The 24,730-nt window shown below is 48.7% G+C and overlaps 2 protein-coding genes across 2 annotated transcripts in view; one reads left to right on the forward strand and one right to left on the reverse strand.

The window, feature by feature from the left end:
- Positions 1 to 39: 39 nt before the first annotated feature.
- fhip2a (FHF complex subunit HOOK interacting protein 2) lies at positions 40 to 10,457 on the reverse strand. Its single transcript, XM_079730087.1, has 17 exons — positions 10,303 to 10,457; positions 9,141 to 9,219; positions 8,637 to 8,806; positions 8,028 to 8,132; positions 7,773 to 7,895; positions 7,241 to 7,477; positions 6,121 to 6,317; positions 5,713 to 5,827; positions 5,414 to 5,490; positions 4,698 to 4,890; positions 3,938 to 4,095; positions 2,940 to 3,086; positions 2,721 to 2,811; positions 2,135 to 2,278; positions 1,552 to 1,692; positions 1,015 to 1,118; positions 40 to 199 (listed from the first exon to the last, which is right to left on the reverse strand). The coding sequence occupies exons 1-17, from the start codon at positions 10,345 to 10,347 to the stop codon at positions 88 to 90; spliced, it is 2,238 nt and encodes a 745-aa protein (XP_079586213.1). The 5' UTR covers positions 10,348 to 10,457; the 3' UTR covers positions 40 to 87.
- Positions 10,458 to 11,587: 1,130 nt separating this feature from the next.
- The window catches only part of ablim1a (actin binding LIM protein 1a), a 48,147-nt gene continuing 35,004 nt past the window's right edge, over positions 11,588 to 24,730 (forward strand). The window contains exon 1 of the mRNA XM_079730085.1: positions 11,588 to 11,722. Within this exon, the coding sequence (XP_079586211.1) occupies positions 11,710 to 11,722 (13 nt within the window). The 5' untranslated portion in view covers positions 11,588 to 11,709. The remainder of the gene's footprint in view (positions 11,723 to 24,730) is intronic.

The raw sequence follows: 24,730 nt of genomic DNA on the forward strand, positions 1-24,730 counted from the left end.
TCACTGTTGTTCCCGCCTTACCCCCCGCGCCTCCCCGACCGACCCCCACGCTCGATGTCCAGAGGGGGGGGGGGGGGAGAGGGGGGGTTACGGCGAGGACGTGGCGGTGGCGTGGAACTTGACGAAGGCGATGGCCGCCAGCTCTTTGCAGAACTCCTCCAGCACGATCACGCCCTCCAGGAGAGTCATGTGGTCCACGCTGCGGCAGGAAACACACACACAATGAGAAACGCACACAATGAGAAACACACACAATGAGAAATACACACACAATGAGAAATCAGGACCCCACAAAGACATCAGGAACAGCCCAGCGGACTGAGACGATAGTGAGACGATAGTGAACCCTTTAGGTCCACTACAGACTGAGACGATAGTGAGACGATAGTGAACCCTTTAGGTCCACTACAGACTGAGACGATAGTGAACCCTTTAGGTCCACTACAGACTGAGACGATAGTGAACCCTTTAGGTCCACAACAGACTGAGACGATAGTGAACCCTTTATGTCCACTACAGACTGAGACGATAGTGAGACGATAGTGAACCCTTTCGGTCCACTACAGACTGAGACGATAGTGAGACGATAGTGGGCCCTTTGGGTCAACAACAGACTGAGACGGTAGTGAGACGATAGTGAACCCTTTAGGTTACCTGCAGACTGAGACGATAGTGAACCCTTTAGGTTACCTGCAGACTGAGACGATAGTGAACCCTTTAGGTTACCTGCAGACTGAGACGATAGTGAGACGATAGTGAACCCTTTCAGTCCACTACAGACTGAGACGATAGTGAACCCTTTAGGTTACCTGCAGACTGAGACGATAGTGAACCCTTTAGGCCCACTACAGACTGAGACGATAGTGAACCCTTTAGGCCCACTACAGACTGAGACGATAGTGAGACGATAGTGAACCCTTTGGGTCCACTAAAAGATTGATACGATAGTGAAGACCTTTGGGTCCCCTACAGACATCAGGAACCCTACAGCGGACTGAGCAGAGCATCACTTACTTGACTCCTTCCGGCTCCAGCCCGAGCAGCCTCTTCCTCACCAGCAGGAGTTTGGGGGTGAAGTCGGGGATGCGCTGAATCCTCAACATGAGGTCCCCCACAACCTGCCCACCGGAGAAAACACGCAGGTCAGTCCACGCTCGCACGCTTCCATGCACTTCCTGCTCAACCGACCCAAATCCCGCCAGACACTCACGATTACGTTAGTGTCCATGTGAACAATACTGTTGGAAAATGTAATACCTCAAAACAGATCGGGATCGCTAGAAACATACTCAAAGAGTAGGACCGTAACCGAATGATTCAGCCCAATTAAAACTAACACGCGGTGTAAACATGGCTTCTATTCCCTCTTCTGATGCGAACGCTAACGAGATATTTAGCCCCTAGCTCATCTGAGGCTTGCACTGTATAAACCAACGGCTTCTACCATCTGGTACGGGAAGGGGGCGGGCTCTTACCCTGAAGATGAACCTAAGGAGACGGGGGCGGGTCTCACCCTGACGATTAATCTAACGAGATGGGGGCGGGTCTTACCCTGACGATGACAGAGAAGAGGGAGCGGCAGCCAGGGGCCAGGTTGATGTAGGGGTCCAGCAGGTACTCGTGCATGTGGGGGTGGGGCAGCAGACACAGCTTGGAGAGCACAGAGGTCACCTGCAGGTTCACCTCGTAGGGCTGGGGGGGAGGGGAGAGAGGGGTCAAAGGTCGCTGATGCAGCCGCTATCAGAGAGACAGGAAACCCGTTTTTATCCAAAGTGACTTCCAATAAGTACATTTGTCCGAAGAAAGAGAAACCATTCATAACGCATACATATTCAGTTTGAACTTTTGTTTTTGATTCACGGTTTAATGTTCGTCTGGAGTAAAAAAAAGACAGTACAAAAAGGTAAATACATTTGTAGAAGGGGTGGGTTTAAACTTTAAAAGGATCTCATTCATAAATGTTTATTTTCAAAGTAGAGCACTGCAAAAATTGCAATAATTACACATTGTCATTACACAAGTGTCAAGCTGTGTCATTCAGACGGGTGAGATTTAAACGGCTACCGAAACGTGTCGGTGTGTGCGTGGTGACACATCAGTCAAACACACAAATAAACAACGACAATGGGCCCACCTGATCCAGGACCCGCCCCATCCTGTCGAAGAGCACCTTCAGGAAGTGGCCCTCGAAGAAGGGTCTCTCTAGGTCACACTTCTCGATGGGCTTGGGGGTCCCTCGCCAGTCCCAGCGCTGGCACACCCCGCAGTAGTCCCTGAACTGGAGAGGCAGAAAGACACAGGGCTCAGTGCGTTATTCCACACGCCAGTGGAATAACGCACTGCGCTGCTACTCCAGTGTTTACGGTACACTGTAGTGGAATAACGCACTGCACTGCTACTCCAGTGTTTACGGTACACTGTACTGGAATAACACACTGCGCTGCTACTCCAGTGTTTACGGTACACTGTGACTCGCTTTGCATAGAAGCTAAATTATTCAATATTGACAGCAGTACTACTACACTAATGTCAGCCAATCAGGAACCACATCGACTGATGTAATTGTTTCTGATTGGCTCACATCATTGTCCAAGGAGTATCGATGGTTACTCATCAGAAACAGGGTTTCTCAATGACACGCTGTCTCCCCCCCATCCCAACACATTCCTTACCCCACTGGGAGTTCCTCTGAGGAACCACAGCTAACAGGGGGTCCTCACCTGTCTGTGAGCGTCTCTCAGGTAGGTGTCGTAACCCGTGCCCTCCACGTGATAGGACGACTTGGCCTCGTCCGGCACCAGACACAGGAAGCTGCAGGAACGAATGAATGAACAAGCCGATCATATAAGTTTTAGCGTGTGTGTGTGTGTGTGTGACTATAGGTGTGTGTGTGTGTCTGTATATATATATGTGTGGCCTCAGTGTGTGTGTGCACTGACCTGTTGACAATCTTGTGGACCTCTGTCTTGCCGTCTGTCTTGCCGTGGTCGGGACTCTGCAACGGAGACGGACTCAGCCAGTCGGAGCCGGTCAGCCTGCCGTCGGCAGAGGGGTCGTCCCCGAAGAGGGGGTCCTCCTCCAGGTCTCTGAGGGGGGAGGGGGACACAGAAGAACCTCAAGTCTAAACTCAAACCTAGTATGTACGGCTTGTTTTGCACATATAACAGACGTGTTCCCTCATCGAGTCGTTGCAGTTTTGCGTGTTTCTCTAGTTTGTCAGAGAGAGAGAGAGAGTGAGAGAGAGACAGACTGTGAGAGAGAGTGACAAACATGACTAAACTCAAACCTAGTATGTACGATTTATTTTGCACATTTAAAAAGAAATACGCAGTTTTGCGTGTTTCTCTATTTTGATTCAGAGACACGCTTAGAAAACAGTTTGAATAGTTTTCTATTGCAAATGAGGATCTCTCTCAGAAAGAACTTCCAGGAAGACTCTTACGAAGCCTGGTATTTATCTCCCTTCTACATTTCTGTGTCCAGTGCGACCACATATGAAACAAAGACCACAGTGGAAAAACACTGGTGCCACTGGTGATGACTAACCATTTCAGACTGGTTGGCAGCTTGGAACAATATTCTCTTCTAAGCTGAAACAGGGAACCACGCCCCTTTACTTTGGGGAACATTTAAATGCGAGACCATGAACTAAGAGTCAATGCCAATGTTGAACTTAAGAGGAACACAGTGAGAGAGAGAGAGAGGCAGAGGCAGAGAGAGAGAGAGAGAGAGAGAGAGGGAGAGAGACAGAGAGAGAGACATAGACATTGAAAGAGAGTGAGAGCCAGAGAGAGACAGCGAGAGATAGAGACAAAGACATTGAAAGAGTGAGAGAGACCGTGAGAGAGAGACAGAGAGAGTGAGAGACATCCACATCAGCGTCAGGATTCCCGCGGCCGACGGGGGGTCATAGGTCAAATCCGGGGCAGCTCCTTACACGGCGTCGTGGGCCAGGCCGTTCTCGAGGGGCTCCTCCGCGGGCTTGTTCTCCAGGTAGTTCCTCTCCTCCAGGCTGCGCAGAAGCAGGCTGAACAGGATGTGCTGGCTGGGCTTCTGGATCAGCTGCTCAAACAGCCGCAGCGTCATGATGCTGATCTGGGTGGGTGGAGAGAAAGGACAGTGTGAACACCGGACCCCCCAGTGTACAGAGGGCATGCTGAACACCGGACCCCCCAGGGAAGAGGACATGCTGAGGCGCAGGCTAAAGAGCCTGAGACCGTAGTGAAGGCTTTTGGGTCCACCACAGCAGACTGACACGATACTGAAGCCCCCGTCCTCTAGGGGCGTCCTCTCTGACGATAACGAGGCCGGGTAAGTCGGCCATGAATGTATCCTACACTTTTAGTTATTACTCTGTAATTGCTAATTCAATCTCATACATATCATTCAGGTTTTTTTTGCTAGTTTCGGGAAATCGTTTTGCAGGGTTTTTACTTGGACTTAAACAACGTTCCCAAAGAACTTTAGTGTCTTTTTCGGCGTTGCGGATTTTTCTTTAAATCGTAAGCGATTCCTAAAAATGTAATCTCATAAATTCTTAAAAATAGATTTAATTATATATTATTATTATACTTATTTTGATTATTGGTAGTTGCCCTCTCATGAAAAACGCAAGGAGGGTAAAGCTGACATAGCTACACACAATGAATGCATGCATATAAAAACATGATGATGATGATGACGATGACGATGCTGACCTCGTCCGACAGGTGGTCGCAGTGCTCGATGAGCCTGTGTCTGAGGGGGTAGCGCGTCACCCCCGTGGGGGTCTCCGCCTCCCGCTCCTCCCCCAGCAGGAAGTAGACCATCTCCTGCAGCAGGGCCTCCGACGTCACCTGCCTGATGATCCGGTTCAGCAGCGCTGTGGAGGTCAGGATGCCCACCTCAGACCTTAACACACAGACACAGGGGACACACACAGGGCACGCACACATACAACCACAGGGCACGCACAAACACACACACACACAGGGCACACACAAACACACAGGTCACGCAAACACAGACAACCACACACACATACAACCACAACCGCACACACAGACAGACAGACAGACAGACAGACAGACAGACAGACAGACACAGGGCAAACAGACAGACAGACACACAGGGGGCACACAAACACATGTGTGTTTAGATTAAATGAATGGTGCAAGAATTCCCCATCCACCATTAAACCAGGTCAAATCTCTGGAAATCAGGAGTGAAAACGCCCTAACAGAACCAGAGTAAGAGTGGTAGCTACTGAGTATTTACTTAGTTCGCTTTTATCTGAGGCCCCTTCAGACTCGCGTGATTCAAGAGCCATTAAGGGTTCTGGAAAGTGAGTAAAACCGGTAAGCCACTCTGAGTCCGTCCTGAGAGTGATAACACTGCACTATCATAAAAGAGTTTGAAGTGTAAGGCAGCTCACGTCTGCATCAGCTGAGGCTCCATGACGGGAATGAAGAACCTCTCTCTCACCGCCCGGGCCATCACCGTGGCTGCCGACTACAGGGGAAGGGAGGAAGAGGAGGAAGAGGAGGATGAATCAGCCTTCTGATGTTCCCGGCGTGGTAAATATAACTCTGTTACCATGTGCAACACAGAGTGATGCGTCAGGGCAGACACACAGCGATAGGGAGAGATGCAAGGAAATAGGGAGAGATGAGAGGATAGAGGGAGAGATGAGAGGAAAGAGGGAGAGAGTGCGTCAGCTATGTTGGCACACACCTTCTGAGCCTCCTTGATGAGCTGGTCACAGTAGTCAAGCCATGACAGGAAGGAGATGAGTCCTCTCTTCCCTGCAAAGATGGCCGCATCTTCCTTCAAGTTGTACACGTCCAAACTGCGAATGGGAAAGCAAACCAGAACACCGGCCGGGAGATTAGATTCCATCTGCACATGCTCATCGTTGCAACATTTATCACAAGCTTGTCACATAATGCTTTACCAACCATCACCTCCCTAAACCTAGTGCTAAGCCTAACCCTAGTGCTAACTACATTAACTATAACACCATTGCTAACTTTAGCCCTGTTACTAACACTATCAGTCCCACAATGACCCCTGTTTGTGTGTGTGCCTGTGTGTGTGTCTCTGAATACTGTAACTCTCTATCGCCTCAGAGTCTCTGCTTACCCCCAGTTGACGGACTCCACAGTCTCGATGTCCAGGGGGTCCATGGAGGTGGGCAGGGCCTTGTAGAAGCCCGTCAGCCGGTCGGTCAGCAGCTCCACCAGCTCTGTGTTCTCCGTCAGACACTTGGCGGCGGCGGGCTCTGGCAGGCTGACCAGCAGCATCAGGCCCTCGCACGCCTTCACCACCACCCGGCCGTCCTGGGGGGGGGGGGCAGAGAGAGCGATGTCAGCCACGCAGGAACCACGGACCGGCGCCGTGTCGACACAGCCGGTAAACTTTACTTTGCTTCACAATGAGGACGGGGTCATCAAAAGTAGTACAGTTGTATTTTCAATAAAACAATAACAAACAAATTGAGACAGGTATACATTTACTTTTCCCAGATTAAATTAAGTTAAGGGTGTCAGAATTCAACCAGGCCAGTTCTTTCTCTAACATAGAGAAACCATTAAAAGTAGAAGTTGTACATTTGTGTTGCTAAATCAATATATGGATTTCAATATCAAGAAAGTCAATGTGATATTTTATCCATGCATGTATCATGCAAACCAACCAAAGGAAAAACCCATGGGCACACCGCAGGAAGTGAACACCAGGACCGAAAGTTGTGGTTCGCTGATATTATGTCTTTATTATCATGAATTTATTTATCCCAAGAAGAGAAACGACTTAAAAGACTTCTCCCTCTACCATCTAAACACTCACAGACGAGGGAAGACATTTATAGGACATTATATATTGGACTTTACAAGGGGACAAAGAGCAGCAGAAGAGTAAATAAAACACCTGTTATGGTTCATAAAAATAACCAAGTTTAAAGGGATGTGATGGTTATTTAAAAGGACTACTGTCTCTGTTTAATAGCCTGAGTTTTCCTTTATTACATCTTAAGTACCAACAAATAAAATTCATAGGCTTGGAACAGTCACATAGCAGCAACAGTACAAGATCATAACAAAGTAAGCAATGATAAGTTAAAAATAAGTAGCGGCAGATATCCAATGGAGCTAATGATGTAGTGGCGTGGTTTGTCCTGCTAAGTGGCACCTTGTGACGCCGGCCTGACGGCACTACAGTGACCCCAGCGGACACAACACGGTCTGATTGGCTGGTCACTCACCGGACTCCTGGTGAGGTTGAGCAGGGAGGTGACCAGGTTGTAGTTGTTGCTGCTGTGGTTGTTGTTGGAGCTGCGGCCTCCGGCCGGACTACCGCTGGCGACTGCCCCAGCCTGTGGCTCCTCGCCGGGGGCCGGGGGCTGGTCCCCGTGGGGCTGACCCGTGTCCGGGGAGGCCAGGCCACCCCTGGCCCCCTCTGGGCCTCCGGGGCTCTGGGCCTCGGGCCTCCTGGCCTTGTTCTGTAAAGTAGGTCAGGTGACAGGTGTGTGAGCACACTGCGTCCCGTGGGCCCCAATCAGAGGCAGGGTGGACTACCAGCCGGTCTGACTGCGGGCAGGACAGGGTCTACTGTGGACTGTGTGAGGACGGCCGCATGCGGACCCAGGAACAACACTCCAGGGTCAGTCATCGGTAGGAAAACAAGCCATTCCTCCAAATCCTCATCCTGTCATAGCTTGACCTGTACGCCCACTCCTCCCGCCTCTCCCTCTCCTCACCCCTTCCCCCCCCCCCCTCCCAGGAATACCAGCCTACCTCCAGGAAGAAGTTGACCAGGTACGGGTCCTGCTTCAGCTTGGCGCACACGATGCAGAGGAACTGGATCTCCTCGTTTTCCGTGGGCGCCGCCAGCACCTCCCCGCAGAGCCGGATCAGTTTCTGGAGGGAGAGGGGAGAGAGGGAGAGAGCGGGCGGCGGCAGAGGAGAGAGCGGGTCAGACACCTCCAGCGGACAGCAGGGGGAGGACGGTCAAACCAAAACGGAGCACGACGGCGGAGGCGGGAAGCTCACCTGGACGGGCCGGTGCACGTTGATGTGAGGGAGCAGGGGCTGGTGGATGCGACCGAGCAGCTTGGTGTAGAAGGTCAACACCTGCTGCTTCATCCCCGGGGGGCACTGAGGGGGAGGACGAAGACGAGGAAGAGGATCAGAAGGACAACCCAAGACTGTGGTATCTGATGGGTTGCACCAGAGATGTTCCAATACCCTTCCTAACCCATTTTTCCTTCCCGATTCCGATTCCTGAACTTGAGTATCGGCCGACTCCGAGTATATACCGACACAGCAACTAGCATTGTAACTACTAATGGCACTTGTTCTTATTGAAGGGTTCTCTTACGAAGACAGCAATGTATAGTCGGTTCCCTTATTGTCAACAACATTTATTTTCAGAACTAGATTATTAACATTATAATCTATAATGAATACATTCGTATGCTTGTAGTTAAGCGTGAGCATCCATGTTTTTCCGACTTTGTAGCTTGGTAGCTCGAACACACGTAGTCAGAACACACAAAATCAGATGAATTTCGGAATTTCGGTATCGGAAGAACTCTAGGTTGAATACGGCCCATTGTCCGTGGTGTTAGTCCACGTCTGTGTGTTAGGGCGGCGCCTTACGTCGGCCTTGCCCAGGGTGAACAGGGTCTCCAGGATCTTGTGGTGCAGGAGGTACTCCATGCAGGGGCCCGTCTCCCCCGACTCCCGCTCCTCCTCCTCCTGGGTCAGGATGTCCAGCATCTGCTCCAGGTGGGACGGGATGTTGGTGTCGGTCACCGGAGCCTTGTCGTCTGGTCACCGCGCACACACACACACATAACAGACACAAACATATAACACACACGCACGCACACACGCATCGCACGCACGCACGCACGCGCGCGCACACACACACACACACACACACACACACACACACACACACACACACACACACACATCACACACACGCACACACACACGCACGCGCACACAACACACACACACAAATTAAGCATCAGCAACAATCAAAATCGGCAAGTTACATAACTGTACACAAATACGACCCTAGCCGAGCTGGACTTTAATCAAGCTGCTTAATATATTAGGCTGATCACATGACCACGTTCATAACATCACGCTCACCAGACGTCTCGATGTAGTAATGGGTGATGGCCTTCCAGTGGTAGACAAAGTCCTCCTGCAGAGGCAGGGAAGGGGCCAGCTGGGGAATAGAGACAGCGGGTAATGTTAACAATGAATCACATTAGCCACACGAGTCATCGTGTAATGAAGACTTCAGTCTTTCATGTGAGAGAGGGAGGATTAACATCTCTCATCTCGTCTCCTGCTCATTGAGATTCGGCAGACAACTGTGTTGTGTCCGACTAGCATGTCTTGATTTGTATACTCCAGCATTTCTAACTTTCTCTCTGGAATTACTAGAATGCGTGGTATTGGAATCACTATGCACTTCATCCGTGCCTTGTAGGCGAATACCACAGTGAACCACTTGCAGGCAGGTTGTCCCAGTGTCTGCATTGCTGCCACTGTCTGGCACACATCACACGCATATGAAGACCAGTCTGTGTGATATTTGAGTTGAATGAAGATGACTGCTTGCAGACACGTGGATAATACTTCTGCGTCAGTCATCATCATAAGGAAACAAGTCATTCCTCCCAATGCTCTTCCTATCCCCACTTGACCTGTGTGCCCCCTGGGTGATCTCCATATGAACAGGTGTGATATTTGAGTAAACACTGAAGTGCAGGTGGCGCAACATTAACCCCGATTGCCAAATCACTTGTGGGGAAACTATCGAGTCTCTAAAGTTGAACGATGACAACTTATCCAGGGCTCCAGCTGCCCCCGTTCTCCAGCGACCCGTCCTGCGTCACACAAGGTCCGAGACGCAGATGGTCAGACCCTCTGTGAGTCTTCAGGTGTACACACGCGAAACATCTACACGCAGTGTGACACATACACACACAGTGCTACCTACACACACACACACACACACACACACACACACACACACACACAGTCACCTACAGTGACGTTATAGCGTTATTACCCCGACACAACGCAGCGGTTCCCCACCTCAGGTCCCGGAGGACCTCAGGAGACGTAAACACGCGTCTCGGCCAAAGGCACTAGGCTAACCTAAGTTAGCTTGGTTAGCTCAGCGGCTAAGCTACATTAGCCTTGTTATGCTGACGATCATGAGAAGGGTTCGCGAGAAGACAACACACACTGACCCCCCCACAAACACGTCCCGAACCCGAAGCCGGGGTGTAAAACTCACCGCTTCCACCGCATGCTGGAGGATGGAGGTGAATTTGGAGAACATTTTGTTCTTGGACTGGACCAGTTTCTCCCGAGAAGACCTAGAGAACTCCTCTATCTTCTTCTTCCTGTTGCCGCCGCCTCGATCCAGGTTGGAGCTCTCATACACCGACCCTTGAGAGAAACAGAGAACCGCCCGCCATAAAGCAATAAACCGACAGATAGAGAGGACTAGGCCCGTAAAACACGGCTCGGCCGCGGCTGTAAACAAGAGCGTCTGCTGCGCTAACGTGACGCGCAGCTCTCTGGACACGGTGGCACTTCCACCGCCAGACGCCGCCACCCGCCGCCGACAGGGGGCGCCAGAAACAACAACATCGGCCTCCTGCCGCCACCAGGGGGCGCCAGAAACAACAACAACGCCGGCCACGGCCGCCAGGAGGCGCTAGAAACAAAAACCACACCGCCGCCAAGGGAGACCGACACAACACCGTCGCCAGGGGGCGACAGGCTCAACACCGCCAACTGCGGCCGCCAGGGGGCGCCAGACACAACACCGCCGCCAGGGGGCGCCGCCACACAAAGGAATTACAGGAGGTCACGTTTAATGTGGCAGACAGTAATTCTTTGCATGTGTTTCAGAGGGAAACCAAGTTATCGGACTTAATTAAGAATAGGCTGCATGCATTTGTGCTGGGATACATCTGAATTATGTGCTATCAACATTATGATGGTAAAACTAATATATAAAGCCTATATATTATTATTTTTCATGATTATCATTATTAACAACATTATTATTGTAAGTATAACCACATGTTTATCCCTTATCTAAGCCCTATTCTGGTATACATTTACTGGCAAACAGTGGCAAAAAACAACAACAAACATAATACACCAATATACACAATCCAACCAACGAAATAAATAGGTAATTATGATATTTTCCGAAACTCCGTCGTCTTCGTCCCCTGACCTGTTCATACCGGGTTTCGGTCAACTCTTGTTCAGCACAGTCATCACAACAAAAACTAGGTTCCATAGATGAGGTGGTGGTGGTGGTGGATCCCATCGACCCACAACGTGCTCGTTACAACCATGGAGTCAACAGCATGTGCAGAGGTGTAAAAAAAAACGCTCAGCATGGAGCCTGACACACGTTAAGGTAAAACCCTATGGTTGAAACTTGTAGGGGAATAACCCTGGTGTCTCCAGGACACGCCCTGCCCTGCTAACCGCGGTATATACTCCCAGACAACCAAACCTTCTCAGTTTCCCATTCGTACAATCCCATGAATGAAAGCCCAACATCCACCCCTAGATCACATCCGACCAGTGCGACCATCAGCGGTGCTTCTACCCTGCAGGACACCCCCAACAAGACAATCCTCGATGCATAAAGACAGTAGACCGCTACCTACCGGGCATGTCTGCTAGAGGTGAGTGTCTTTTGTCGCAGAACAACAAAGCTTCATGTCGATGGGCGAGGAGATGGGATCTCTTCTTGGGAGGTCGCTGCGGGATGCGATGGAGCGGGAGATGGTCTATTTGCGTCGTCTTCTGGGAGTTATCCTGCAGCGGTGCTGCCACTGTGATCATAACTGGGTTACGCTGCTCCATGCACTGCCTCCCCATGCAGAGCAGTCCGCTGCACAGCCTGTAACTTCATTTGTGGACCGCGTTTATGTAGACGCGTCATCCAAAGCTATCAAATTATTAGACGCATGGATTTAAGATGCTTATTCGTTTTGAGAAGGGTTTGCAAAATATTGTGTGTGTATTTGTAACAGATCAAACTTACATTTTGCACATCCCTTCCTCAGCGATCGAAACACGCAAGATTTGGTGTCAGTCTACTTTTGGGAGTAGAAGATGTTTGTGTTGATGTGTTTGAGACTTGAGTTGATTCACCGTTGACTCATCTTCTTTATCGTCACCTTCTCCATGGTGATGAGGTGGGAGTCTGGTACGGTACTAGGGAATGTTCCCCTGCTTTCTTTAAAAGTTTAGATAAGGAATATGCATGAATCCGATTAGTATAGACCATTTCTCTCCCCCTTTTAATTGTTAGGTCTTACAAACAACAAGAAGTGCCATTCCTACCTTGGCCACAGTGTGATTCACCATTTTTCAATTATGTTGTTTTTGGGGGACACCTTGTTTATTTTACAGTCCATCTAAACTAGCCAGTGAACGGCTCTCAATTCATTTTTAGCCCTTGAAATGGCTGAGGATAGCAGAGTGCCTTGGAACTACCCATTACTGCCCCTGCATTCCGGGCCGCTGGCGATCGATGCTGCTCCAGCAGCCCTCCCTCTGACAGCCCCCCTGGGGTTCCCCCCCGCTGCTCCAGACCCCGGGCGCAGGCCCCTCTGGCCAACAGTCAATCATATTTCACAAGGAAGTGACTATACTTCTCCCGGCTGTACCTCCGTCGATGGAGACCCATCCGTTCCCTCGTCCATTTGCTCCTACGGTGTTGCATCGCGGTGAGATGACGGATGGGTCACTCTTCTTCTGTGATTCATCTTATTTTTTCTTCTTTCAATTGAATTGATCCATGCCCTGACTTGATCGAATGACACAAACCTTTATTGCTACAGCCTTTTACCATGATTAGAGTCTGCAGGCGGCTTTGCAGGCCCATACTTAGAGATGTTTAAGATATATGTCATAAAGTTTAAACCCTCTGGTGGGAAACCTAAAGCATGAACCTCGTGGATGAGTAGAGATGGCTCAGGTGGCCACAGATAATAGCGAGTCATGCAACAATGAACAATTAATAGCATTCCCCCCATTGGCCTAGGACCAAATCACTTTTTGATGAATGCGTTGGGAGCATTGTAACTCCCTGTACTGATCGAGTGTTGGCCTTTGATTAACACATAAAGCATTCCTTCCCAGAAGAGAGTTTGCTCTGGAAGCCAGCTTGAAACCCTTCCAGGAAAAGGGGTTTTGCCGCCTCCGACGCTCCCCAAGTGGAACAGTTTGCTGAGTGACTGGAAAAACTCCCTTCTGGATAGGAGCACGCATGCTAGTGAAAAAAGAATAATTTAACAAAGAAAAGCTTGAATTACGTTCCTGTGCTCTACCGGCGTCCATCAATCACCTGAGGCCCCGCCCTCTCAATCTTCCCTGGACAGCCTCGGCCATTACAGCACTCTCAACATTGGAATCCACCCCCTACCCCCTGCCAACCCCTTCTCCACCAAGGGCTCTTCACCATCAGCAACGCCCTCCTGTAGAGGCCCTTAAAGCTACCCGGTGTGTAGTGCTGTTGTAGCTGCCTCTCTCTCTGTGTTCCTTTGAAACGTTTGATTCAAGGTTTGTTTCACATGGCGGTTAGGATGAAGCCGCTCCTCCATCAGTGTCTATTTGACTTATTGTTCTCTGGCCACTCACGGCCTGCTTGGTCTTCTGATCACACACGCAGACCTCTTGAAACTGCCTCGACGTCTGTGGATTCAAATGCAAGAATTCCCAGTTCATTTCGGGGCTGCAGGCAGGCACACATCATACTCCACTGCCGAGAAACTGCTCTGACGCCGTGCTCCTTATAACGTGTGGTCTAATCTCCAGTACTTGCCTCCTATATTTTGTGGTCGCTCATTCCCCCTGCCAGTGCTCTGATGATGTTATGTTTGGCACTTCATACGAGGGGTGAATTTCTTGTTTATCCCATTTCTCTTCTCAATCCGTTGAACTTTGCTCCATTCGGTGAAATGGTGGAACTTGGTCGAAGAGCAGAAGAACATTTCACATTCTGTGGCTGGTCTTAAATGTGTGCCGGTTGCTGCAGTCTGAGATGACCTCTTTTAGTTATAGGTTGAATGTTTGTGGAGAAACCCATCTGTCTGAATTTACCTTTAAGTGTGAGACTGACTTTACCGGCCTCTACCTTCATCTATCCCTGACGTGAGCACACTTTTTTTTGTCATTTAGCCACTTTAATCCAAAGTGACCTACAGTGAATTGAACGATAAACAGAAAAGGGGTTTGGCTTCTTGCTTCGGGATGCCCGCAAATAGGCTGCGGCCATTGGGAAAAATCTTTGCATGGCAAAAAGTCATTGAATAAATCAGCCTCCTCATTAGCATATGTTTTCAATCAGCCAATGAGGTGTCCCGCTGCTCCCCTCTGTGTCGGCAGCCGACCCGACTTGATGCCTGCCTCTCTCCTCTGACCACCAGAGAGGACAGCCCCCGCTCAGCAGCACCACCTGCTGGCTCAGCACTTCTCCCTGACCCTGTGTGTGTGTGTGTGTGTGTGGGCGTGCGCGTGTGTCTATTTATGAGTGCATCTCCACGTGCACGCGCATATGCCTTGATTTCCTGTGCTGTTTTCCTGGGTGCGTGCACGCATACTCGTGCACGTGTGTGTGTGTGTGTGTGTGTGTGTGTGTGTGTGTGTGTGTGTGTGTGTGTGTGTGTGTCAGTCGGTCGGTCGGGGCCAAATCCTGAATAATAGATGCGGGGAGGGGAGGTAGCGAGTGCAACCGGATGGGTCGCTCTCCGTGTGTGTGTGTGTGTGTGTGTGTCTATATGTGTGTGTCTGAGTGAGAGTGAGTGTGTGAAGAGATGGAGGAGAGACACGCAGTGAGCCAGCAGCCGGGCTACTCCGGGCTCTGCAACTACGCCCAACATATCACCTCCTGCTTCGGACTGGACGGTAAGGCAACGCCTCAAGTCCAATAAACAAACTGGGCTATTTTGTATGTGCTTGTGTGTGTGTGTGTGATGCCCCGTTTTGGATTAGTCCGATAATGAGCTGGCTCTGACTCTGTGTGTGTGTGTGTGCGTGTGTGTGTGTGTGTGCGTGCGTCGGCTAGCACAGCGGGGCTACACGCGTGTCGTGCCGGAGTGTGTGTGTTCTCTCTTCATGGCACACTTTTACAAGGAGTGATGCGCTAGCCAGCGCATCACTCCTTGTAAAAGTGTGCCATGAAGAGAGAACAGTAAGGGGGGATCTGGGCTCTGCTGCTGCAGTACAGCGATGTCCTCTTTGTCCCCCCATCTCTGAGGACAAGCGTGTGTGTGTGTGTGTGTGTGTGTGTGTGTGTGTGTGTGCGTCGGGGGGGGGGGGGGGGGATTTATGGACGTCATTAGACTTCGCTGCGTGTCCTCTACATCCTTCTTCATCTCTTTTCACTTTCTGGTAATGGAAACCATTACTTTGTGATTTGCACTGATATGGGGATTAGGAAGCCTTGTTGTGTGTCGTTGCGCGGCTACATTAGATAACGACAAGAGAAGATGCTCAACTTGTGGCGGTACTAGTCGTAGTATAGTGGTATGTGCTCAGTTTCTATCTGGAGCTAGTGTCGGTGCAGCTACTGTGGTTGAGATGATTCTATGAAAAGAAGCGGCCAAGCCCTACAACCTACAACTCCCCTTTGTAGGGGTTGTTTTTGCTTTGTCATTGCTGTGCTGGCGATCGTATCTCCCCCGGGTTTGTATGCCTCTGGTCATAGGGAGACCGAGGACGTTGGCTGTCTGACTGGTGGATGCACAGCATGGGTGGATTTTTAGGTCAGCGGTATTTTAGTGAATTATTTAGTGCCATTAAGTCAAAATGGAGGTTGTATCTGGCATTAAACTTAATTATTGTGTGGTTAAATATTAATCGTTTTTCACAGAATACATTTTTATGGAAATATTTAACATTAACCCAGCAGAAAGATACCTGGGTTAAATTGGGCTGCCATTAGATTATTTTGTCCTTAAGGCACATACTTGCACTCAATGCAACACAATGTTCCATCGTGCACTATTAAATGTGACACACCTAATTTGGCCCCTCATAAGCAGATATTGTGATGCATATCTTGAAAATCATATCATGGTTTCCCAATGAGATGATTTCCTTATAAAACTCCTCCCACCTGGCTCAGCCATCAGTTAGCCTCCCACTTTCAGGCAAGGTGGAGATGTATTCACTCCCCGGATTCTATTCCAAACAGGAGTGATCCAACTACAGGCCACGGTGACGATATCATTTTGGCTCGCTAAAGCCTTTCTGCTAATATTTTCCAACATTTGATGGTTTCAAGATTACAAGCCCAGAACATGGCTCCTAACAAAGTTATCATCCCCCTAATCCGCTTGCGTTGCCCACTGGAAAATGAGTGCGTCACAACCGATGTTTTTTCCAATACTGAAGCCAAATATCTTCTGCTCATAGATAGGGAGGCTTGCAGAATATCCTTCTGGTATTTACCTTGCATAGATCAAGCTACACCTTAGAAGTACTCTTTAAATACACATTTGTTTGTATTTGTGTGTGTGTGTGTGTGTGTTTGTGTGTGTGTGTGTGTGTGTGTGTGTGTGTGTGTGTGTGTGTGTGTGTCCAGTGTTTCTCCCAGCACTGTATGGTTAAGGCGGCCGCCTTCACAACAATAGGGCCCCGCCTTGACTACCAATGTATAAAAAATATATATATATTAGAAAAAAAATAAATATATACAGATATTTTTTTTATAAATATTGTTTAATAATCATGCATTAACAAAGTAGAAAACATTTCCAACAACACTTCCATCAGGTATAAAAAATAAAGTTAAATAATGCATCAGTCATACTGTTCACAACATTGGTCTTGCCATGGAATTGAAACGGCCCCCCGCTCCTTGACCACCTTGACTTAGACATAATTTTCTGGGGGAAACACTGATGTGTGTGTGTGTTTCAACCTCGCTTGTATAATCGATGCTGAACCAAAATTCTAAACTTCTTTCTTGAGGTAATGAACTAGAGTGTATTAGGTTAAATCACAGGTAGTGAACTACAGTGAATTAGGTTAAATCACAGGTAGTGAACTACAGTGAATTAGGTTAAATCACAGGTAGTGAACTACAGTGTATTAGGTTAAATCACAGGTAGTGAACTACAGTGTATTAGGTTAAATCACAGGTAGTGAACTACAGTGTATTAGGTTAAATCACAGGTAGTGAACTACAGTGAATTAGGTTAAATCACAGGTAGTGAACTACAGTGTATTAGGTTAAATCACAGGTAGTGAACTACAGTGTATTAGGTTAAATCACAGGTAGTGAACTACAGTGTATTAGGTTAAATCACAAGTAATGAATTACAGTGTAAGGTTATATCACATGTAATGAACTACAGTGTCTAAGGTGAATTCATGAATTATTGGAACAGATTAGAGGTTTTTTTATGTGTTTGCCCCCTGGGATAATCACAATATTGCAAAATAAACCGTACGCTATAAACCTGTGACAAAACACAAATAGTGAAAAATAATCGCAATATCTGAGAGACAGGTGTATGTCTGCGCCACACTTTTTGCTCTTTGTTTTCTTTGTGGTGGTTTTCTGTACCATTGCAGTGCTTCCAATCAGTGCTTTCAATCAGGTAAGGGAGGGGGGGGGGGAGGATGCACAACCCACCCTGGGCAATGCATTGAGCCAGCCCTCCACCTAACCCCACCTTACCCCACCCAGTGGATAATCACAGGCTCAACGTCATCAGCCCTAAATCCCCTTAAGGCAAAGGGCTGGGCCGCGCTGAAGACACTCTGAAGGGAGCGCTTCATCCCCCCCGTCCGTCCGTCACTCTCCCTGCGTGCTGAGACCGTCGGGACGTCTCATGCCCGATATAACTGTCCTCTCTCCCACGCCCCGGGCCAGGCACGGGCCCCGGGCCCCAGGAGACGCGGAACATCTGCTGAAGGCTCTCTGAAGCTCGCTGGAGGCGGGACCACAGACTCGAGGAGGTGGATCCATTCAGAAGCCAGCCCTGATAATTCACCTGAGCCAAACTCGCTTTTTAGTTTGTTTGCATTCCCTACTTAGGATTTGAGGTGAATTCCGTTTATCTGCGCTCCGGGAGGACTTGCATGCCACGTCCTTGTGGCCGGCGCCCATCCCGGATAAGCGGATCCGTCGCGGGGAGTTAGCGACCGGGGGCTGACCGGGGGGGGCCGTCTCTGGCCGTTCACCCGCCGCGCCTCACCCTTCTTCTGCGTGGAGGTCCGAGGGGAGGGGCGCCATGCCCACCCGGCCCAACCGGCCCAGCCTCAACAGCCTGGGCAAGCTGTGCAGCTCCAGCCGCAGCCACGGCGTGGACCGCGTGCGCGTCAAGCGCAAGAGCTCGGTGAAGCGCATGTCCATCATCGAGGACGGCCACGTGGCCGAGGTGCTGTACCTCATCCCCAAGCAGTACATGGACCAGATCCCCTACCTCAACCCCCAGGACTACTACCTGAGCGAGAGGCTCAACGAGGTGGCTTCAGGTAGCGCTCGCTCGCTCTCACGCTCGCTCTTTCTCTGTGCAGACTCTCATACTCTTTCTCTGTCTCTGTCTGTCCCTGTCTGATTCGCTCCCTCTCTCTCTCCGTCTCCATCTCTCTGTGTCTCTGTGTCTGTTGCTCTCTCTGTACAGTACATTTCTCTCTGTCAGGTCTCTCTATGTTTCTCAGATTCTCTCACTGCAGGTCTGTCCATCTGTCTGTACACCTATCTATTATCTATCTATCTATTATATATTGTCTAGCTATCTATCTATTATTAATCTATCTATCCATCTATTATTCATTTATCTATCCATCTATATATTATCTATCTATCTATCCATATATCATATAATAATAATTGAGTTTGGATGGTCTTTGCCACAGCTCTTCGCTGAAGAAAATCAAGCCTGCAATGCAAAGATCCATTATAAACAAGTAGAACCTCTATAATATAATGGCCACTTGGTATTTATCTTTGTTGTTCATTATTTATATCATCACCTTATTTACTTCACCGTTGAAGTACACAATAACCCCATTATGTGGCGTATGCTGTATAGCTGTTAATCAGTAGGAGGCTGAGAGCGAGTGGATGTGGTGTTGCGTGAGGGAGCCATTGTTATTAATCGCACCTCTTTTGGCTCATCCCATATGACCTTGTTTAAAAAAAGAGATAGCATTATGCACCATGTTATGTAAACACACAGTACACAAGGCAACAACAGAAGAAAATAAGAAAAAATTATTTCTGGGGAAAGTAGGACATTATGGAAATGAGTCAGTAGCCTTCACAGTGATGAGGAGAACCGTGTTCAGGGCGCCGGCCTTGTTTGGGCAAAGCGTTCCAACACGGAGGCTTACACCGAGATTACAGAGTGGTCACTGCAATGAAATTATGCTTCTGGAACCTCTGCGTCCAACAGCTGAACACGAGACACGCCAATGAGTTCACCGTTGGAGCCCAGAGAGGTCAACCCAGAGGTTGTTGTGGTCAGTGAGGGTTCAAGCTAAAGGTTAAAGGTCACAGGTGGTCTATGTATCGATTAAGATCCTAGTAAAGCTATTGCATTTCCTCCAGTGAACGATCACTTCTGTCCATCATGGAAACCCCCTGTACACTGTTTGAAGTCTGCAAATGTGAGCATTATTCACAAGTAAGCTAATGTGAAACACAGAGTTTTTATTGGATTTGGTTTTATTAATGACATCATAGTGACTTTGGAAGAGCTGCCCAAACGCACACGAAGGAGAGAACTTGGCCAGTTCTTCAAATGCATTATTGATATGGAAGAGTGTTTGTGTGTGGCTTTGTGGCCCAATCCCTCATTGAGTCGTTCTAATACTTTCCTCTATTCTGAAATCGATTTATGATAATTATTATATTAATTACTTTGATTTAAAGGGTCCCAAGGATTATTAACAAATAGCAGACAAAACAAAATAGTAATATAAGAAGAGGAAATAGTGATAACAAAGGTTTTCAAAAGTTTTAAATAGTTAATGTGTCCAGCGACGCAGACTTGCTTCGCATATTGTGCCGATCTTTCATCTATCTTTATGTATGTGTGTGTGTGTGTGTGTGTTTGTGTGTGTGTGCGTGTGTGTGCTTGCTCCTTGGTATTTAATATCCTACAGCCTATCCTCTTATGCCATTTTAATCCCACCGACACTAAACACACACACACACACACACACACACACACACACACACACACACACGCACGCGTGTTTTGACCTATTAAGATCAGCTGCATCAGCGTGGCTTAACCAAGGCAATGGTCCATATCTGACATCTGTAATGCATTAAACGCATAGCGTTATTTTAATGTCATTCTGCGTTCAGTGATTACAAATATTTCGTGCATTACAAACACACGTCACACTTCGCGGGCTGCTGAGACATGGCCAAGCGGAGGGCTTTATAAAGGTGAACGAAATACCAACCCTCCATCCGTGGTTAATGGACTTTGCGGCTCGTTTAGCAGAGCAGGGGAAGCTGAACAGCCAGGTCCAGATCTGTAATTACAGGATAAGCGAGATAATTAAGCAACATGTGATCTCTCTCCGCTACATTCGGTATAGGCGGAGACTATTCCACCTTATACCACCCCTGTCTTTTAGATGCTTTGAGAGTAATAATAATAATCATGCATTGAACATTTATTTGATGTAGCTCTTTTCTTAGCAACGAAATACGCTTAACAGAAAAAAGCATTGAAAAAGAAGATGGGTTAGTTTAAGAAGGCACTATTTTACTATGCAATCCTTGGAAATAAACAGGCTTGAGCACCATTGAAATTGTTGCAAACTATTTGTCGTTTCTTTTTTTAAGTTTAAGTTAAATTTTTTATGTTGTATGTAGTGCAGCTCCCCTTACAAAGTACGTACTGTTGAACACAGAATTCATTAAATTTGAAACATACATTGACCGGTGATTTCACTGATCAGCCCACCTGTGGTGTGACCCATCGATTCCACGGGTCGATTTGACGTATCTTCTGCGCTTGTGAGGCAGGATAGCCAAAACCATGCTGGGTTGCATAGTGTGAAATGCATACATACATCCTGTTATATTTTTGCATACTGCATTTTCCATACTATGTATTCGGTATTTATACTAAATAATACGGTAATATGGATATTGGAAGTGATAGAAAATTGGGTGTACAGTCTGGGTTTGTCCACCAAGGGGCAGAGTTTGACACTGATAGCCCGGATGCGCTCAGAATGCATAATGGTATCCCTGATTCAGCAGTTCTGGAGGCGTTGCTGATACATCACTATCACAGCCCGCTCGGTAAGACACAGGAAGTCCACCTCACAGCACAGAGTGGCGATGAAGCCCTGGTCATACCTGGTTCTGGTATGGAATGGTGCTGGATTAGTATAATCTGAAAGGCCTTGTCACATTATGGAATATGGGATGGCCAACATATAGTATGATACATAGGCCACATCATTCTTTTTTGCTTTGACCTTTATGCAATATAAGTTGTCCTTTCACTAGACCAGTTCTAGCAGTACAAGTACTGATGTACATGAAAGGGGGGGTATTATGCCAGCATGTGTGAGGGTGATTAGCCATTACAAGCCGTTTGAAATTCTGCCTTTTTCTGTGTTTTAGTGACCAGAAGTCACCAGCGATCAGAAGTGGCAGTCTCCACCTAGATGTATTATGGATAGCCAAGCAACGTTTGCTAAAGTCCACTGGGTAGGCTGGTAGACCGATCTATCCAGCACACATCCAGGTGGGCATACCCACTTGTGATGTCACTAAAACACAGGGAAGGGCAGTTTTTCAAACGGCTCGTGGCTAATCACACTCAAACCTGGTGGCATGATATCACCCCTTTAAAGTAATACCATACATCTTTGAGGTTGTATAGTTCATGTTACTCATGGGACGTTGTTTATAGTGGCTAGTAAGAGTTGCTTATGCAAACCTTTCGCATATGATTGCCTCCTGTAGGAGGGTCAGGGGTCATGAGCCCCGCCCACTTCAATCTGTAATTGGCTCACAGAGGATCCACCAATATCATGGCTCTGGCTGAAGATCCTGACCTATGACCTATCACTGACCCCTGTCTGAACCTCCCACCATGCTGGTGCTGCCATGACAACTGTGTGTGTGTTTGTGTGTGTGTGTGTGTGTGTGTGTGTAGTGGATATTGATGAGGTTTAAGGCGAGGCCGGCAGCCCCGTATATATAGTATTTATCAACTAACCCAGCCTAATTGTCTATTTGTTCAGGTGCCTTGTATCTTATTGATTCTGTAGTGTGTGTGCGTGTGTGTGTCTTTCGGGCGTGTGTAAATTGCGGTGTATGTTTGCATGTTGCTTGTTGCTTGTGTTGCTTGTTGTATGATCAGAGATGGAAGCAGTAATATAAATTATAATCATGAATGGCAGTAGACAGAAGAGACAATAGCATAGACCCAGCAGGAGTAGAGACAGCAGTAGTAGCGGCATTAGAAAAAGCTGCAGTAGACACCATAGATACAACAAGCAGAAGAGCCAGCAGAAGTAGAGACAACAGCAATACAGACATCAGAAGTAGAGACAACAGCAATAGAGAGAGCAGAAGTAGAGAAAGCAGCACTACAGACATCATCAGTAGAGACTGTAGATACGGCAGCATTAGACACAGCAGCAGCAGGTACAGTAGAGACAGCAGCAGCAGGGACAGTAGAGACAGCAGCAGCAGGGACAGTAGAGACAGCAGCAGCAGGGAGAGTAGAGACAGCAGCAGCAGGGACAGTAGAGACAGCAGGTACAGTAGAGACAGCAGCAGCAGGGACAGTAGAGACAGCAGCAGCAGGGACAGTAGAGACAGCAGGTACAGTAGAGACAGCAGCAGCAGGGAGAGTAGAGACAGCAGCAGCAGGGACAGTAGAGACAGCAGCAGCAGGGAGAGTAGAGACAGCAGCAGCAGGGACAGTAGAGACAGCAGGTACAGTAGAGACAGCAGCAGCAGGGACAGTAGAGACAGCAGCAGCAGGGACAGTAGAGACAGCAGGTACAGTAGAGACAGCAGCAGCAGGGAGAGTAGAGACAGCAGCAGCAGGGACAGTAGAGACAGCAGCAGCAGGGACAGTAGAGACAGCAGCAGCAGGGACAGTAGAGACAGCAGGGACAGTAGAGACAGCAGCAGCAGGGACAGTAGAGACAGCAGCAGCAGGGACAGTAGAGACAGCAGCAGCAGGGACAGTAGAGACAGCAGCAGCAGGGACAGTAGAGACAGCAGCAGCAGGGAGAGTAGAGACGGCAGCAGTAGACACAGCAGCAGCAGGCACCTGATTACTGCAATGAGGAGGCGGCTGACACAACAGAGGGGCTGGGGAGGGAGGGGCAGAGGAGCAGAGAGGGGAGGGAGAGTGGAGCGGGAGGAGGAGGAGGAGGAGGAGGAGGAGGAGGGATGGTTGGGAAAAAAAACAGAAAGCCAGGAGACAGCGCACGCTACCGCGCTGGCTTTCAGAGGAGAGAGCTTTTATACCCTACACCCCATTCTCTCTCTCTCTCTCTCTCTCCCCTCTTTAAATTACTCATTTCCTCTCTCTCTCCCTTCCTTAGCTCTATTCTCTCTCTCTCTTTCCCTCGCTCCCTTTTGGTTTTGGTTCCTCCCTGAGCGGGGGGGATTGTAGCAGCGGCCAGGCACCGGTCTTCCCTGTCGCGGAGGAGCTGTTTCTATAGCCGGGGTTCACCGGGGGTCCGATGGTCATGGTCAAAGAGAAAGGTACTGTCAGCGGCGATTTGGAAGGTGTGTCTCTGTGGCGCGGACGTGACGGTGGTGTGGGCTGTGGGGTTGTGCAGCTGTGCCCTGGTTGTGTGTTTAGCGAGGATGCTCCTGCCGCTGTATCCTGCATGCTAAGTTTGGTGCGTTTGAACTCTGACGAATGTCTGACTGTGGATGACTGTTGAGGGATGTTTTGCAGTCTGAGAAAAAAACGCTGTGATTTTGGAGGACGTGCTCGAAGGCATGACGAAAAACGCTAGAGAGCTGTCTTCCCCTGGTTGCTTCTGAACCCACAGGGATCTGGCGTTGTTTAGGGACGCCTTAAGGCAGGGTCGATCCCGTTTAGAACTCCCTTCTGACGAGTGTTTTGTGAAGGGTGCCGGCGTGAATGTAAATGTTCCTTTGAACAAAGCCGGCAGCTGAATGTATAGAGCCGTGACTAAAACAAACGGCACTCTGAGGTGCTCGATGGAGGCTGACAGCAGAGCGGTGTGTGTGTGTGTGTCCGGGAACAGGGGTTGGGTCCGTGCATAACGTGTGCCGAGGAAAAAGTAGAGTACTAGTGATGGGAAGCACACTGCGCAGAACAGCTCACGCTCTCTCTCTCGGTCGCTGCCTCTCTCTTTCCTTTGCTCGCTTTCTCTCTCTCTCTCTCTCTCTCACACTCTGTCTCAGTCTGCAGCCGTTACCATGGCAACCAGCTAATAGGTACCCTCCATTGTTGTCAGCTGTGGCCTCATTCATAGGTCTGCAAAAGAGGGGGAGAGAGTCCTTGTGTTGTGAACTTATGACTCTCAATAGGCCAAATGCACTTGTGTCAATCAAATACAAGGACACACACCACTAGAAATGTTCTTAGTAACATAAGGCCAAATTACTATGGGGAGTTTTAAATTTGTTTTGGCAATTGTTTTTCTCACAGAACTGACATAGCTCCCGGTTGATTTAACACTTCAACATGCAA

The sequence above is a fragment of the Pollachius pollachius genome (genome assembly GCF_949987615.1).
Source record: "Pollachius pollachius genome assembly, chromosome: 2".
NCBI classification, from domain to species: Eukaryota; Metazoa; Chordata; class Actinopteri; order Gadiformes; family Gadidae; genus Pollachius; species Pollachius pollachius.

Bases quoted from the DNA above. Each gene is read 5' to 3' on its own strand.
- fhip2a (XM_079730087.1), bottom strand. From the start codon at position 10,347: ATGTTCTCCAAATTCACCTCCATCCTCCAGCATGCGGTGGAAGCG. The intron at 8,133-8,636 runs GTAAGGCGCCGC...CCTCCCCCTCAG, and splicing joins TCACCCTGGGCAAGGCCGAC to TGCCCCCCGGGGATGAAGCA. The intron at 200-1,014 runs GTAAGTGATGCT...TTCCTGCCGCAG, and splicing joins CTGGAGCCGGAAGGAGTCAA to CGTGGACCACATGACTCTCC.